This window comes from Poecilia formosa, unplaced genomic scaffold, assembly GCF_000485575.1.
Source record: "Poecilia formosa unplaced genomic scaffold, Poecilia_formosa-5.1.2 Scaffold295, whole genome shotgun sequence".
NCBI classification, from domain to species: domain Eukaryota; kingdom Metazoa; phylum Chordata; class Actinopteri; order Cyprinodontiformes; family Poeciliidae; genus Poecilia; species Poecilia formosa.
The window spans coordinates 252,600-271,256 of NW_006800234.1; the positions used below are offsets into that span (position 1 = coordinate 252,600).

The 18,657-nt window shown below is 38.0% G+C and overlaps 1 protein-coding gene across 1 annotated transcript in view; it reads right to left on the reverse strand.

Annotated features, from left to right (window-relative positions):
* ank1a (ankyrin 1, erythrocytic a) overlaps nucleotides 1–8,440 on the reverse strand; it is a 118,758-nt gene extending 110,318 nt beyond the window's left edge. The window contains exon 1 of the mRNA XM_016681798.1: nucleotides 7,680–8,440. Coding sequence (XP_016537284.1) covers nucleotides 7,680–7,805 — 126 coding nt within the window. The 5' untranslated portion in view covers nucleotides 7,806–8,440. The remainder of the gene's footprint in view (nucleotides 1–7,679) is intronic.
* Nucleotides 8,441–18,657: the final 10,217 nt, after the last annotated feature.

The window sequence follows — 18,657 nt, forward strand, 5'->3', positions numbered from 1 at the left end:
AGAGAAATCAGATGGAAACAGCCAAGCTTGGAGCAAAAAGGAAAAATCCAGTCAAAAGCATGATCAGATAATTACGAGTTCATAAGACTTTATAATAAGGAGCTGTGAAAATAGTAAGTACCTCACTGCCAAGACAAATATTTCAAATCAAACTAATAATAAACAATGGAGATTTACAAAAATTACTCAATGATAACTCATCCAGGATCAGAGGTCACAGATTATGATTCAACAACAAGATAGTTGGTAAAAGTAGCTAAATATGAGAGATCCAAGGCTACCATTAGTGTTACTAAAATGTAAACAAAGGCAGGTCTCGCATTTCCCCAAAACATCTTTATTTTACTAATAATCTGATTAAACTTTTAAGCTTCACGACATTGACGACTTGCTGCTGTTGATGGAACAACAGAAAGTCCTGATGAAAAATGCCCAACCATCAGTTCATGACCTTAAGATCAAGTGCAGTGCTCTATTCAAAATCAAGACTTAAATGTGATTCTGATTGTATATTAATCTGTTTCTAGTCTAAAACAGATTAAAAAACACCAAATAAGTTTGATTTATACAAACTTTACAAAGAAGAATGTGTCTAAATTCCCCCAGTGATGCATAACACCACCTACCAGTTATCACAAACACTTGATGTGAAGTATGGCTCAGCGTCTTATCAGGTTTAAGGGCTAAAGTTACTTTTCTACACTGAGCCAAGTTGATCTTTTTTCACTCAATACATTTTTATGAAAGACACTTTCCAGAAAATGTTACTGCACATTCAATTATTGCATCTTCTTATGCTTGTGGTCCATTTTATTATGCCACAATTGTATCAATCAAACGAGACGTTCTGTGTTATCGAATGGCTTCCACAGCCACCAAAACAGTGACATTTGCTGCATTAGAAAGCAGCTAATCAACCAATATGCTGAAAACATTAACTAAACCATAAGCTTAAGGCGATGCACCCAACAGCGAGAGGAGTCGGTTCAAGGAGTTCTGGGAACAAAAGGAAGCCGTGGATCAGTCTGATGCCGCTTACCCAGCACTTTATACAGGCACGATTAAGCACAGCTACTTCTGAAAAACAGAAAGTCTCTCTAATTTCTCATTCAGAGCACAAAGTCAATATTTACTCAGGGGTTTAAAAGAACAGCTTCACATTTTCAGAAACATATTAATGTAAAGAAATGAAATGGTAAATCAGCTCCTTTCCCGCTTTCTTTAAAAGTTAAACATTGCCAATGAGCAATTTAATCTTAATCTCCAGCCAGTTTTGACAATACTCTGATCTATCTAACTTTAAAGAAGAATATCAAAGCTTTTCTAATGTTTTTGATTAACTATGAGCCATGTGTATGTTTATGCCAGTTCTTTTTTGGCGGGAAGAAAAATACAAATAAAAATTAAATTCAATTTCTTAATGAAATTAAATTTAGAAAACTTGAGATGCAATATCAAATCTTATTTGACATAGAAACAGTCAATAGGTATCAAAACATTAAGATGGTCCTTCAATAATTGCAAAAAGGAAAGAAATTATAACATTTACAACATAAGTCTGGGAAAGTCTAAATTGTGTTGAAATGCTCAACTCAAAGCAAAGACGGTCTAAAAAAATTTAAAATTACCAATAAACTTCTCAAAACTAATAAAATATTTGAGGAAATTGTGGCTAAATTTTATTTTAATAGGATGTTGAGTGCTGCAAAGAGTTTGCTTGACTAAATCTGAAAGAATTAATTTAGGTTCTTAGGTAATCAGGTTGTTTGCAACCAAGTTTCTCCTGGAAAATAGTCTGTATGCTGATTTTCAAAGTCATACAATAGAAATTAAGTTAAATATTTTGCAAAAAGTTGATCCACATTCTTGGGAATCTTGAAACAAAATGCCAAGCTGTTATTTCCAAATTCTTGCTTCTCTGAAACATTTGGGCATGCAAATAATTTTGTTCCAAGAATAATTGATTGGTTTTCTTAATATGCCACAATATTTATTCTAAAGAAGAATATCAACGTTTTTCTAATTTGGACATATTTAGTTTAAAGTAAAGTGTCAGATTGATTATTTAAAACAGAAACTGATGCAGAATCCACAGCTAAATTGTTGCTGGAGCTCTTTATAAATAAAATCTGTAGATGGAGAAAGTAAGCTGACTATTGGCATGGAGAGATTAATAGTATAAAAGTGTGCAGAGGTTTTAAAAACCACCTGTGGCTGCATCTGGTTGAAAGCAGCAGCCAACATTTTCATGACAAGACATAAAAAAAAAATTCAGCTACTTGTAAATATTTCTTGTAAATCAAACAGTGGGGAAACTAAAGGAGTTTAACTCAGTCCTACTAAGGCTGCTTCAAACAATAAGCAGACAAGCTATGACTAGCACTAGTCACATATTTAACCAGCCAACATCAGGTTATGTTACTCCTTAAAAAGCCTATGCCAAAAAGGTATTACATGAACCAGCATCCTAACTCTATACACCAGAGTCAAAATGACCCTAAATAAGTGTTAGTAATTAAATCATAAATTTTGTCTTTCGGTTGTAGCAAAAAGCAAACAAATCATGATGTGCAGTTTTATTACATTTTTGTGTAAATACCGTAGTACTATATTTTAACTCAAGGCTATCGCACCAAAAGAATCTTTCAGCACCCCATGCTTAGTTCAGAGTTATGATTACACATGCGGTCATAAAGGACATTTAGATAAATTATTCACTCTGATGACCGTAACAGTGGTACAGATAAGCAGGACTGATCTGCAGACACCGTGAAGCTGCTGGCTTTGATGCCGTTAAGACACTATGTTTCTAATCCACTGCAACAAACCTGAAAACACAAAGTCACATAAACACACGGCAAAAACACCTCAGCACCAATCTGTTATAGACATTAAGTTGATCGACAGCTCCGCTTGCTGTTGAGGCGTGGAGGGTAGGAGATACATTTTGGAGGGCAGACGGAGACATTGTTGGAATGCTGATCTGCTCCAGCCTTCGTCTGGTTTACATGAAGACAGTCTGAGGACAGAGCTATGAGACAGTGCTGTCTAACTTTGCAGTGTTCACTAACAGCCTTTTGAGCCGTGGCATTCTGCACCAGTGCAGCTCATTTTTACCGCTAAGGTGCCTGATGGGCTGCTGTGCATTTACAGCCAACATACTGCCAGACAAATATGCCAACAAAGCAGCGCAGTGCATCCTGAGAAGACTTATTGTATTGATGAGTTTCAGAGTAAGCACTACTGATAGGCCACAATGCTTCTTTGTACTTGAGCAGCCAAAAAATCCAGTGTAAACAGAAAGGTTGGCCTTTTCTATTGCAGCATTTCATTCAGTCTCATTATTTTTAAAATGCTCAGTTCAATGGATTAAGTTCGTAAAATACATTCTCTGGAAGTTTAAATTAATTGAACCATGTGTCAACAATATTTAGGCAATTAAACATGGGTCCATTTATCTTTTACAAACTGTTACACATTTACAGGTTTTTAGTTATTTTTCCACCTATTTTTAATAAACACAAATGTTTGCTGTTAATAGTTAACATAATAAAATTAGTCAGGCTGTATTTAACTGCAAATGCTTATCAAAAAGATAGATAGTAAGAACACCTTAATCAATCAATCAATCAATCAAATTTTATTTGTATACCACATTTCAGCAACAAGGCATTTCAAAGTGCTTTACATAATTAAAATGCAAACAGCATGTAACATAGAATAAACAGTGAGAAAGAGATTTTGAAAAAGATTAAAACAGATAAAAACATTAAAACCCGCACCCCTTTTAGGACTTCAGTTAAAACATTTATGGTGTAAAAATCATAATACTCATACTTTTCCTTCTTTCTACAGGTGAAAGTTTGTCTCCCAGCTATAGCTCTGGCATGGTCAATAAAGAAAAATGTGACTTATTATTCTATAAATGTAATAAGAATCTAATGAAATACTAAAAACAGTAAGTACAAATTATTTTTCTAAGAAACAGGAAAGAGAAAATGGTATAATAAAGTTTAATTTTTCAGCAATTTGACATACTGCACAGTGATCCAAATCTAGACTGCTTCTTAATTTTTAAGACTGTACTGTAATAAGTTGTGATGCAATCAATGTGAACAAGTTAAAAAAATTACCAAGATCAGGAAAAGATGAGAGGGTGATTATGTAACATTTAAGTTCAATGTTTTGGTCAAAACTTTGCCATAAAAGAAACAAAGCCAGATCACTAGTTTTATGATAAAAATGTATAGAAAGTGAATCTGAAAACTATCAACTACACTTTAGATCATTATCTACAAAATCTAAGTCAAAATATATATAAGCTGGACTCACAATGTGAAAGCTGCAGAAAATATTTCAAACTCAACATGTCTTATGATCATGTAAGAGTCTCTAAGCTGTTTTTTTTACACTAGAAAAAATTTACTAGAACCTGCAGGTATTAAGTTTTTCCCATTTTTGTCCATCATGCTGAATTAAGACAAAGATCGCAGCAAAGCACAACTTCCTGGCTGCTGTCACCAGGTAATCCCTGACACATCAAAGCTACTGGACACAAAAGCACATAAAAGAGGTGAAAATGGGTGCTGACCAGAACAATATGGGCGTTGTTCGCATCCTGACAATGCTCATTTTTCAAGAGGAGCAAACTCATCAATAAAAGTAATTTGAGGACAACATTATCCACCACTCAGCATCTGACCTGCGCTGTACAACAGCGTGGAACCAATTAAAACGCTACTTTCACCCATTGATGAGCAATTGTGGTTTTCATTCATTTACGAACGAAGATTTATGTGTTCACAAGCTCCACACAGTCATCAGAAACACCAACGCATTTTTGCCACATATAGAGAGGAGTGAAAAATTGCGACTTCAAAAATGAAAAGAAATTGACTGAACATAAATTAGACCTTTGTCTTTAAAAGCCGCATTAGGATAATTATAGACAATCATTGCCCCTGACTTAACCTAAAGGAAATTTGCCACAACTGAAAGGTAAAAAAATGACACACGGGCAAATCACTGCATTTTGGAGGCTTATCCTGTTCAAACCTCAGACGTTTAGATTGTTACGCTCCTGAGTGGTAAAGTAAAAGACTTGGAGAGACTGAGGGAGCAACCTGGGGCTTCGAAAAGGAAGACTGTAGCAGCTTCTGAGTCCGGTAAGGGAATAACATAGATATTAGAAGGATTAGAAACTGGCTGTCCTGTTACCAAAAAAATAGATTTCAGGTGGAGTAAAGTCAAATCGAGGTTTGGCTATTCAAGCAAGTTCCTAAAATGTCCTTTCAATTAGAGGTGTACAAGGAGTTTGCTCACTGACAAACAGACCACAATTTGCCAGAGATTTGGGCAGAAACTTGAATTACGTGGACACCAAAACCAAATATATGTTAGATGTAAACCAATCACATCATTCAAGGAAAAAAACTGTCATTCCAGCAGTGAAGCATGGAGGCGAAAGTCTCATTATTTGGGATGCTTTACTGCAGCAGGACCGGACCAGCTGAGCATCATAAAACCCACCATACATTTTACCAGGCATCAGAGAGTGCTTGAGAAAAACAATAAAAGACTTCAAGCCAAACAATAAAAGACTTCAAGCCAAACTCGACCCTGAAGATGTTGATGATCCAAAAAATTCCCCCAAAAATAAGAACCAACACCGTGAAAAGTCACAGAGCAGCAGAATCGAGGCCCGGATGTTGATATAATTCAGTTTCAGTGGGATGATTTCAACCTGCCTTCACATGCAGGAAACCCCTCAAATGTCTCCCAGCTGAAAGTGAGGAGCAGGACAAACCTTCCTCACACTGAGGTCAGAGACTGGTAGAGATAAGAAGGTCTCTGGAGTTGTTCAGCCAAATAGAGACTGGCTATTAAAGAGTACCATACCTCACCCTTCTTCACTTAGAACCAACATTTTTGCTGATATCTTTTAATGTGAAAACAAGGGTCAAGTTCTGTTGTTTGCCTGCAATTGCATCATATTCCACAGAGATAATTTGACAAAAAACACAAGACATTGACGCAAACAATTATTTTGAGAGATTAGTCGAAACAGCAACGTTCAAAAAGTGTCTGTCACAAGCACAGTTTTACTCTTGTCACAATTTGAAATCTGTTGACAGGGACATTCATAAAGAGGGGATCACTGTTTTATACCAACCTTCCTAAGAAAGAAGGTGTGATGTCGATTGTAGTCTTTCGACAGCCAGGCAAAGTGTGAATTACTGCCTGGAGAAAGAGCTTAAGGCATCAGGAAGAAAACAATGAGTGACAGAAAGAATCCCTCCAGTATTAAGGTCTGCTCTAAAAACCAGGAATGGCTACAAGCCAGTGTTTAAAAAAGGAAGGAGAGAAGGAGAGGTTATGAAGAAGAGCTGAAGGGGGGGAGCTTTTCCCAGATTGAAGCTGCGTGGTTGTGTAAGAGATAAGAGATGTTCAAGTCGAATACCAGACCCTTTAAGTCAAAGTTGAACTGCCTTTGCATCTTCCACAGCACTCCCATCACATCCTCATTCATACAGTAAGAGCAGCAGGCTTTCCCTTCTTGAACCTCATTTTCCAGATATGCTCAGACTCCACTTTCTCACACATGCAACATGCACACACACAGTCATCTCTACATTCACTTCCAGAAATAAAAAGTTGATGGGGCTTTTAAAGAACAGGAGGTGAAGAAAAAAAAAGACCACAGGAGGTGAAGAAAAAAAAAGACCATGGGAGCTAAAACAGCTCAAAAAAGAGTGATGGCATGTGCACCACTATGCTGATTAGTTTCCATCAAAAACAGAAAAAAAGATAAATAAATTTGAAACAAAAATCTATGTGCAACTGCCTAATAATTTTTCTCTTTGACTTTCTGCTAACTTAGAGATTTTGCTCAAATACATCCGAAAAGTCTTTGAGCCTCCCCTGTGAGAAAGAAGAAGCTGTGCTGTGTTTCTGTTTGTAACGCTGTCTCTCCTGCATCAGCGTCAGATTGGTTTACAGCTAGCCTGGCACACAGCGCACTCACAGGATGGCTGGACTCGTTTACCGACTACCGGTTTCACCACCAATACACAATCTGCGGATGACTCATTTTCATTAATGAGTTTCAGTGAAAAGCAGCGAGCGTCCAGAGGAATGAAGCAGACCTGATGATGTGAGGGGGGGGGTGAGATTTATTGCTATAACGAACCTTGCCAGTTGTTCTGCTCTGCCCGGTACTTCTCAGTCAGACAGAAGCCTGCAGGTTATTGTTCTGCAGTCATTACAATTCCTCACTGAGGAGAAAAAAAAAAACTAGGAGAGAGAGGGTCTGTTGCAGAGTCAAGCAAGCTTACTGTCCTGGTGGAGGAATAATTCATACTGCATTGTGAAGACAAAGAAAGAGAAGAGGGTAGAGAACGTACTGAGACAGCTGAGACAGGACAGTCGATAAAGCAGTCAGGAGTAGGACAGCATGCAGTGTGTGCTACCATTTCCTCGTGTCTGTATGCACAGGACATACATGTATTTCAGTGTACACACAGTGGAAACACACTCTGAACAGGGTTCCCATGTGTGCCCTGACACCCCCTGACATAGCATGACAGAGAAAGCAGGAGGGTTGTCTCAATCCTTCTTGCCACCCCTCCCTCCAGTCACCCCACCCCTGTCTGCCCCCCACCTGTGAAGGGTCCCAGTACCTTGCGCTTTTTATCCCGGGAGCGACTCCTCTTTCTCAGCCTCTCCTCCTCTTTCTCTTTCTCTTCCTTCTCCAACTGGGCTTCTAAATCCTTGTTCTTGCGGAGATGTTTGGCTGCTTGTGCCATGTTGGTGGTGTTGTTGCTGCTGCTGCTGCTGCTGGTGCGGGTATCTGCGGCGTTGGCGTGTCCAGATCTTGTTACAACGCTCTTGCGGAGGGGACGGGTCTCCTACCTGATGCGGGCCAACACTAGCGCTGCTGCTGACTGTTGTTCCTCTGTGGCCCTGCAGAGTCTGTGAGCGTGCTCACCCTCTGCCTCCTCCTCCTCGTCAGCAGTGCAGTCACACACACACAGCGGCGGTCCTCAGCCGTCTGCTGTGGGATGCTACTGCAGCACAGCTCTCTTCCTCTCCCTCCCTCTCTCCCTCTCTCTCTTTTGCACACTCTTCCCTATCTCACTTTCTGTGCTCAGTTTCTTTTTCATCTCAGGTCTCCCTCCTTCACTAATCCAAAGACTGAGAGAGTATATAAAGGTACACAAACACGTTTGTCTTCTTTTATAGCTACTTTCCTTCCCTGCATCTCTTCCCCACATGCTGTAAAATGGCTTCGATCCTCCTGCCACCCTCCCCATCAACAAAGATTGCAAAAGGATGAACTGACAGTTGGCAAATAGCAAGAGCAGCTTTAAATCAAAGTCAGCTCTCCCTTCTCATGCTGCATTGATTTTGTTTCCTTTTCCTGTATTTAATTTCCCAGTATCTCATAGACCTGCTGTGTGTCCATCTGTGTAGGATCGCTCGCTGAGCAGTGCAGGGATCCCATCATCGCCCCCGCCAGTCACACACACACACACGCACGCAAGCACACCAGGATAATTTAGGAAATAAAAAAGACATTCTAAAACATGTATGAGGTGTTGGGTGGGGGGTCTGCTACTTGTCTACTCCCCACTATCTTGCTGCGCTCCCCCCACCTCTCTACCTCACTCGCTAATGTTCAGGCGATGCAGCAGACAGGATCGGTGCCCGTGCAAGGCTGTTGGTGCAGTGTGCACGTTTCTTTCAGAGTGAGGCTGGGAGCAATTACTGGGGATTTCACATCTGTTGGAATGCAGTAATACTGATTAAAAGTGTTGCTTCATTTATTTCCCTAAATCATATTTTCTTAGCTAAACAGTGTTTTTTTTAAGAAGAGTTATTATTAAAAACATGTACATTTACTATTTCTAATAATGAAGTCCCCAGAAAAACAAGTGCACAGTAAAAAGAGTGCTAATGGAGCTGGCACCTGTTTACTGGTATTGCTCTGCCTCTCCTCCTCTCTTTGCCTTCCTCCCCACCCTTTTCTTCCCCATTTTCTCCCTCCATCCTCCTCTCTCTGAAACTGCTGGCACAGGCAAAAACAATCCTTTAACATCTCTCTCGCCCGGCTCGCTATACATCACACATATAGTTTACAGAGACACTTTAGAAGCACTAACATACCTCGGGTCTGCAAACATGCCATCACATGTGCTGACACATACTTAGAGTCATAAAGCTGGTGATTGATTGCGCTTAGACTCTTTCACATTTTTATACCTGGCCTACTTTTCTTTCAATTACTGAGTGTCCATTAATAAAATAAAATAAAATAAAATAAAATAAAATAAAAAGAAAATTGGTCTTTACTCTGATTTTTCCAACTGATTGTTTTTTTTTCCCTTTGGTCTTGCAGTGACTTCTAATATTTATTTAAATAATTATCTGAACCACATTTTAAAAGAAGGGTAGCCTACCTGACATTTCAGCTGAACACAAATACAAAGAAATCTCTGCAAAGCTGATTGTTTCTCTGCTGTGACAGTACATCACTGGGCAGCCAGTTTATTACCCATTTTTGAGTTGAACAACAAAGTTTAGTATTTGGGTTGCATCCATTAGAAAACTTCCTAAAATGCTCCTGTTTAATGTGAGAGTATTCTACTACTGTTTGGTGTCCTTGATTAGATTAGATGGTTTAAATTAGAAGAAATTAGACATATTGACAGTTTAGCAAGTTATTCATGTGGCTAACATGAGTCTCAGTTGTGTGTGGGAGAAACCACAACCACTGCTGGATGGTTAGCAGGTTTGTCACACACTGTTGTGAATAGCATCCTGTTTTTAAAACATTTACCACAAGTTAGTCAAATGTGGATTTGTTGGTCTGTCTGGCATGAACGGCGCACACTCACTCATTCCACGAGTGTTAAACAGGTTTGGGGTCAGGAGTGCAGGCTGGCATTTCAACTCATGTTCACAAAGTCAACTAATAATGCATCTGAGTGTCAGACTTGAAGAAACTCCTGCAGAGATAAAACATCTCTTACAGTAAAGACAGTAATATTGACAATAACGTCATTGGTGAAGGGGCCAAGTGTTGCACAATTCCAGTAATTATAAAGACCATATAATACAAATGAAATGTAGTGAGTTATTGCATTAAATTTATTGCATTTACATATATTTTTTTACTTTACTGTAGCATTGAACTGAGACTAGGTATATGAAAATGTCAAAACCTAAATCATTTGGACTGGTGTTGGCAAAAATAATGCTGAGTAGGACAACCCTAAATAAAAGTGTTGGCAAGACATTAAAAATGCAAAAAAAAAGTTCATAATGATCCATGAAACATTTCTTTGTTTAAACACTTGCTGGCTAAGTTTTTCCCTATCAACGCTACCATCACTGCTGATCAGATGTGCTTCTCTATGCTGCAGCATGCTAATAAATAAGAATGGTAATATTGCTTTCTATCTGCAATGCTACCACACAAATCACTTGCTCATGTGGCCCAGCTATAACACAAACAAACACAAATACTGATGGTGCTGACAGCTCCGTGGCAACAGATCCATCACAATATTGAACCCCTGGGGAATATGTCAGAATGAATCACCAGCAGGAACCTGCTGCACAGTTAATACCATTTTATCAGTTTTACTAAGCTGAGAATAATGCACAGTGTTCAACGGTGGATTTTCACACCGACAGGCCATCATCCACCGGCGCATAATATTCTAACTTAATAAATGGGTCTGTACTGGTCTTCAAAGAAACCAAAGTAGACAAACACAAACTGGGAAGGCAATGAATAGCATGTAAAAAATTTATAAATATAAAGCTAGTAATATCTGAATAAAAGACATGACCACCCAAACCTGAGACTGAGGCTGTTGGTGGTCAGTCTGCTGCTGACCACCAACAGCAGGCAAGGAGTATCCTGAAGAGAGAGAAGTATTGTTGTGATCTGTTCTCACATAAACACAGTTTTCTTGTACTCAACAACCTTGAAGGAAGGTATGATATATTTTCCAGGCAGATAGTAACATTTCATACCACAATCAAGTAACTATGTTAACTTCAGTTCTTATAAAAATGCTGGATGTGCAATATGTCAAAACTAACTTATAAAAAAATCTCACTTTGCAATCTGATGTCTTGAAATTGGCCCTCTGTCTCTTTAAGAAGCTTTTTCTGACACTCCACATTCAGGGCGTCATCACAACAATGCTCCTCCATGATACCGTTTACAACTGCTCTTAGGAACATTGAACTGGGAGGTAGCTTATATGATGAGCTCATCAGAATTGCAGCTCCACAAGGTGTGTGCTGTTGCTGCTGCCACTAGTCTGGAGGAGTTGAGTGGGGCAGGCGGAAGGGGACTGCAGGATAACGAGGCTGCTTTTCCTATGAGCAAATGTTTACAAAGACCTGAATGACTGCCATGGAAGATTCATGTTCTTAATGAGGGAACATAACATATAAAGCTCAAAAAACTATTTTACATAATATTCTACCCTTTAAAAGATTCAGCAAGCTTTGTGTTATTGGTGATAGGCTAGCAGTCAACAAAAGCAATTCAGTTTTGTGAAACTTAATGCTTGCAAACTATAATGCTTGTCAAATATAAGCACTAAAGTTAAATTTGTAGATCCGTAACTCAGCAGAAATGCCATATTTCACAAGTTGTGGAGATTTGTTTAAAACCACCTCTTCAGGTGGTGTCTTTGTAAGTTCATCTAACGTATACGAACAGCCCGTCGGGAGGTCCTGCCTGGCACTAGAAAAGACAGGTTGTAGGGAGCTGAAGGGAACAAAGAAACGCAGAGCTACTGCCTTCGCTCCCTTCAGTGTGATAGCCAGCACCCGCCTGCACATTAACCGCTCTACTGCTCCTCCAGAAACAGTGTTTGGGACCTGACAGAGCTACACACAAACAATCCAGAAACCTACTTCAGTGAAAAGAGACAAGACAGACAGCCCATTCAAAACATGGAAGCTCACTGTGGATAATCTGCCACATTCAGTGAAAACTCAAAAAGTTTAACTGACGAGGCAGTGGTATGTATGGAGGAGGAAAGTGTGAGGCAAAAGCTGTACAAGAAGTCAAACAATGCTGCCAGTGACTGTCAAAAGCAGTCAAAATATTATTTCTGTACATAAAGTCTAACTAAAAAGGACATCTGATGTAAAACTATAGTCTTTTAAAGACATGATCATCAAAAAAAAAGACGAGTGTGTCAGGGAGGACCAAAGCAACACAGGGAAAGTTAAACTAAGATTAAACTAAGATATACAGTCATTTACTACAAATTAGATTGTGTTTCAATGAGGTTCATATGTCAGATTAAAAGTGTTTTTTTTAAATAACCATTTAGCAGATATTAACAATATTGTTCATTAAAACAACATTTCTGTATTAAATTGGTTTTATTGGTTTGATATAATATTCTAAATGTTTTGTTTTTTATTATAAAAGCTTGAAAACATCAGTCTGTGTGTAGTTAATCTATATAATGTGTTTCACTTAGAAAACAAAGTCACTGAAATAAACTTTGCAATAATATTCTAACTTAATAAATGGGTCTGTACTGGTCTTCAAAGAAACCAAAGTAGACAAACACAAACTGGGAAGGCAATGAATAGCATGTGAAAAATTTATAAATATAAAGCTAGTAATATTTGAATAAAAGACACCCAAACCTGAGACTGAGACAAGTAAAGTAAGAGCAAAACTGATAAGAATACTAACCCATAAATTGAGTTTGTCTCTAAATCAGATGACTTGGAATAAGTTGGCCAGGTGCCTCTGTCCTTTGCATGACTTTTCAAGGATTTAATAATTATTTTCTAATATTTGTCTGCATATAATGTATTTTTCAGTATTTAGGAGAGTGGCATACAAATTGGTATGGGCCAGTAACACAAAATCTTCAAAAGACACAGATTCAAAATGTTCCATTTTGACAAGTCAGTCAATTTAGAGCAGGAGTACAGAAAAACGTGTTTACCACTTGTTTTTTCATACTGATTTTTACTGTCAGCAGTACAAATCAAATATTCTCTACAACTAATATATTAACTGTAGAGAAATATTTTAGGTAACAAAAAAACAGTCATTGTGTGGAAACCAATCATAATACTGACTATTTAAATGTGTTTTATATTTAAAAAAAATGAAAAGCATAACAAAAAATATGAGTAATAGAAAAGAAACCACAGAGAATCTAAACAAGCAACTCAGAACTATATTATAAATGTAAGAAATTAATCTAAAAATCAAAGGTTCTGCAGAAAAGAAATAATATGTTTCATTTTTAAACTGTGGATTGTGGCATTCCACAAACAAGGGAGAAAAGCACAGAAGGGCCCATCTCCCATGGTGCTTAGCTTTATTCTGGAAATGGAGAGGTGTTTGGATTGAGTAGAGCAGAGGAGTGGGATCTTATTGGTAGGTGTGAGTCTTCATGCATGGTGAGTGTGGAGGGAGATCTGGCAGAGAAAGGAAATCCATGAAAGGAATCAGGAATTTACACAATATGTTAATATTTTCACACACATCCTGGCCCTAGCTGCAGAGTTTTAAGTGAATTAAGTCTCTGCAAGCCATGGTGGAGATCCAGATTAGAAGAGTTTTACTATAGTCCAGTCTGGAGGAGACAAAGCCGTTATTAAAGTAAAGTTGTTTTAAAACTATAATTAGCAGCCAATGAGTGACAGTTCTGGCTGCCGGCTGGCTACCCAAGCAGATAGCCTGACAAATTGAGCAGCTAATATTCGCTGGTAAAACTGTTCTGTTACTCTATGAAGACAATGAAAAGGTTATAATACTTTCTGCAATAAGAGCTAAAAAACTGCTAGGTTTTCCATTTTCTTCCTAAATTGCTCAGGTCTAAATGAAAATTTTACATTGAACAGTGGATCTCTTTCTGACAAAAGACCATAGAAAACTTTCCATGACGCTGAAGACCACTATGTTTGAACTATCTGTACAGTTTATAAATTGGCTTATTAATAAGCAAATAAGAGTAAAAAAAAAATAAAAAAATGAGGTTTGGACATGTAAACTCCAGCACTATAGGAATGATGTTTTAGACCTCCACACCACTAGTGAGATACATATTTGTCATGTGATGTTAACAATGTGGTCACCGATGATCACCTTTGCATCAGTTTTATTAGTACATCCTCTGCAGATGCAGAAAATGCAACAAGCCAGTCAAGCGTGCTCCCCTTTACTTTACTGCTCATGCTGAATCCTCCTCTACATTTGTAACACAGAGAGAGTCTCCTGTGTGTTTGCTGGCAGAGGTCCACAGCTTACAGTGAGATACAGTATTCTGCAAGCCTGTGCCATCCTCTGCACCATCAACCGAGGCTTTTAGCAGATGTATTTTATCAGCAGCATTAGTCACCATCAGCCCAAAATAAGCTGAGGCCATGTATAAAAGCCCCTGCTGATTTTGTGCACCTACAGTATGAATAAACTCCAGATGTAATTTTGTGATTTAAAGTGAATCAAAGGATTACACATTCTTCTATCCATCAGAAACTGATTGTGGCCCGTAGTCAAAGGAAAGGTAAAAAAAATAAATAAATAAAAATGTGAGCAGTGAAACAAAAGCGATGTTGCACCCTCTGCTGGTTAGAGATTAGTACTGCATTGGTAAGGTTATTAAAGTTATTAAAGCGATTGAAAGTTAAGAACTTGATTATGATTTTCCACTAAAATTCATAAATTCAAGTGTGTTTAATCACAAATAAATGATGGAAACAAAGATCCAAAACACTCGAGATTGAGTGAAAGCCTAAATAACCAAACTGACCACATTTATAAAGCAAAAACAACAAGTTTGTCTGAGCCCAGAGCGATCTACGAAAATTATTACACCATGGATCATCTTGCCCCCTGTGGATGACAATATTGTGAAGAAGAATACACAGAAAGCAGAGATTAATGCTTGACTGCAGCACAAAACAGAGACCGCAGAGTAATATCACCATGCTCATCTAAATAGGAAACCCAATATTCAGACAGCAATGTATATCCAATTGCAAATAAAGAAATATCAACTCATAACAACAGTCCAGTCATGGAAAACATTGCTTATTCATTAAAGCTTACAATCAACTCAGCTCTTTGTCCAAATAATAATTAGACAAGAAGTTATGGCTTAAGTTTCACTTGAGGTTTCAACCACCAAATCTGACCAGATGATAGACGCTCTGAAATGTGATTAAGTGTTAGATGTGATGCGGGACTGTTATGTCTTCCAGAGCCATTAAAGCAATTCATGTGTAATGAAGTGTGAGTTTGAGGATGGATCAAAATGCAGGCTGCTGGGAGCATCGATCATGTTAAAAGATTTAATGGAGAAACAAAAGACAGAAAAACTTACAAAAAAAACCATGGAGGACACAGGGAACCAGAGCAGAACAAACAAACAAAAAGATCACAGGACCAAAGGACAACAGAGAGGTACGAGATTTAACAGGATTAGATGGAAGGAACCAGTAAGAGAAAGTGAGAATGATGTGTTTAAGTACTGGGAGGTTCAATGCTGAGCAAAAACCATTGGCTGATGTGCTAATGAGTTGCAGGTGTGGAAAGAGAGAGAAGAAAAAAAGAGGAAGTGACACAGGAGGCGAGGGAGAGAAGAGCACACTGAGGACAAGGAAATGAATCTAACAAAATATTTAGACACAAAAAACATAATAAAAATTAGAGAAACTAAAAAAAGGACTAGACACAATAAATAACTAGAGTCACTAAGGAGAACCTGATGTAAAAATGGGAAACTGGCAGAACTAATAGAACTAAGGGGCACAAACAATAACAAAACCCAAAACAGGTTTATAAGAATCATATGAAATAAACTAAAATCTTCATTTATGTTCAGACACTTTGGGCAGGATGTTAAATTTCAAACTCCACATTTTCACAGAAGGCCTAAGAAGAATTAGAAACACAGGTGAAATATATTTCTGGATAAGCCCGGAAAAAAAAAAAAAGAAAAAAAACACATCCAATCAACATTTTTCTACATCCAGCTCTGTTAATCTGTTAATATTTAGGCTCCACCTACTTTGGTTACCCTGGATAGATGTCATTTTGATTCCCTGAGATTTGGCCTGTGCAGAATAAGGAAGAGATAGTGCTACCTAATTCTGATTTCACTCTCTGTCACACACACACACACACACACACACACACACCCACACACACACACACACACACACACTGCCTCTATCCCTCCCTACTGGAGCTGCACCAGCAGAGACAGCACTGATTAGGAAAGCCATATGGCAGGCAACAAACAAAGGGCAGGCATCATGTCCACACTGTGCCGTAGCGCAGGCATCCTGCCACCTCATCTGAAGGGACTCATCTGACTTGGCTGAGCATGTGAAGGAGGTATGTGGATCAGAATTCAATGTAAATGTGCTTTCAGATTTAGTGATGCAGCAGCATTACCAACTCACCAATGGAAGCAGTGCTTAAGCTGACAGAAAATCAATAGTTTAGTGATCTGTACTTGTATTAAAGGGTCGCTGTTTGTTTTGCTCATTTTTTTAAAAAAAGAAAAAGAGAAAAGACACGCTGCCTGCCCGTAATATTTCATATGTCATATTGGTGATAAACCAATAAAGTACTTTATTGGTGACCCAATAATGCACTCATTTCAGTAATCAATCTACAGGAAAGAAATTTAGTTAAATGAATCCACCAAATAATATCTATCCTCACAGTAGATAACTTTGTGATTTTGTTTTCGTCATGAGTCAGCATCTGTCTTATTTCATGAGTCGACTGCCCCAAACTAGGATCAGTTTACAGAAACCATTATCCTTTGTGAGTTAAATGTGCATAATGATGGCAACCACTCATTAAGATGGTCACTATCTTTTTATTACACTTGCCTCCCCTTCAATTCAGCACAGGATAAAATCTTCTATCTAAATAACTCATGGAAAATCCTCCAAACAATTAGACTGTGAAATTACTGGTAGACATCTCAACAAAAATACAGAGAGAATAACGAGGAAACTAACATGTACAAATTTTAAATATGGATGTGGATTTTTCAGCATGTGTGCTACTAAACAGAAAGCTGGGAGCCATAACGCTCTTCTGCCATCTAGTGGTGTCAAAGTGAAGCTAAACTAAAACACTACAATGACTGTAGTTGGTAACCCCAAGGGAGTTACCATCTCAATCTGAAATCAAGCATTGCCCTGTATGGGAAACAGTCTACAAGCTGAGGACATTTAAAACGTCTCCCAGCAACCCAAGTCAGAGCAACGTCCTCCTGAAAGCAGAAAGAAGATCCTAGAAAAAGTCTAAACCATAGATGTCGTCATGGATTACACCATGCTACTGCTGGTACAAAAGTGAGCAGGCTAACTCCCACTGGAGGTGAGCAGGTCACAAATTTTGTATGAAGGTGCTTTAGGAAAATGAGAGACCATTTGAAAAGAAATAAATCTGAAGCTGAAGTCAGTCCTTCAACATGACAAAGCCCCCAAAAAACACCAGTAAACCATCAAGGGCAGGCTGTTAATTATACAGGACACACAACTACACACACACATTCACACCTAGGGAAAATTTGGAGAGGCCAATTAACCTGACAGTCATGTTTTTGGATTGTGGGAGAAAGCTGGAGTAGCCGGAGAGAACCCACGCATGCACAGGGAAAGACACATGCACTGGGGCCGGGAATTGAACCTTCTTGCTGCAAGGCAACAGCTCTACCAACTGTTCAGCCTGGCTGTTAATTAGAAAATGGAAAATCCTGGACTAAGTAAAAGTCCAGCCCAATATCTAACAACATCATTATTGTGTGTAATATAAGAATGAAGCCTTAGAGGTATGCAGTAATAAAACATCAAAAAGACAAAAGAAGCAGAAGCCAGACACTTAATGCTAAATGACTGACAAAATTCAATAGTATGAATCAACAATTTGTGCCACTATTGATTCTTTGACAGTTATTTTAATCAATCACCTGCAGATATTTAATATACAGAAAGTTTTATGCTTAAATCTAAGTATGCTTAAATTTAAGTATGCATATATATAAACATATATATGCATCCAGGTTTCATTTTAAACTATAAAGTAAAATCACTTAATTTTACAGTAATCGTATGCAGATGAAATTGCATTTTATACTATAATAATAATGCTGAAAATAACTCAGTGTTTTAAAGTGATAATCATAAAGATTTTATGCAGTTTTAAGTTTTCCATTTGTGCTACATAAGCTTCAATTCAATTCATGGACTAGTACTAAAGTATTAAAAGGTGTAATCTATAACTCCAGAAAAATCACTGAATTTGTCACCTGGAAAGCAGATGATATGATCCAAAAACAGAGATGCAAGTGCATTTATGTTTAACAGCATTTACAGAGACATGAATGTGATAAGAATCTTATGAATAAAGTTACAGTTTTACGGTAGTGAGGCCATTTCACCTTCTGTAAAATTGAAGGTGACAGTTTTAAAGAAATTGGCCACAATATTTAGTCCTCACAAGAAAATTAAACAGCTGTCAATAAGTCAAATATAAAACAATCAGTTTAAAACAATAATTACATGCAGGTGTAAAATAATCCATCCAGGCAACAAAATATGGTATTCTCTTGAAATAGTTACTGTCGACAG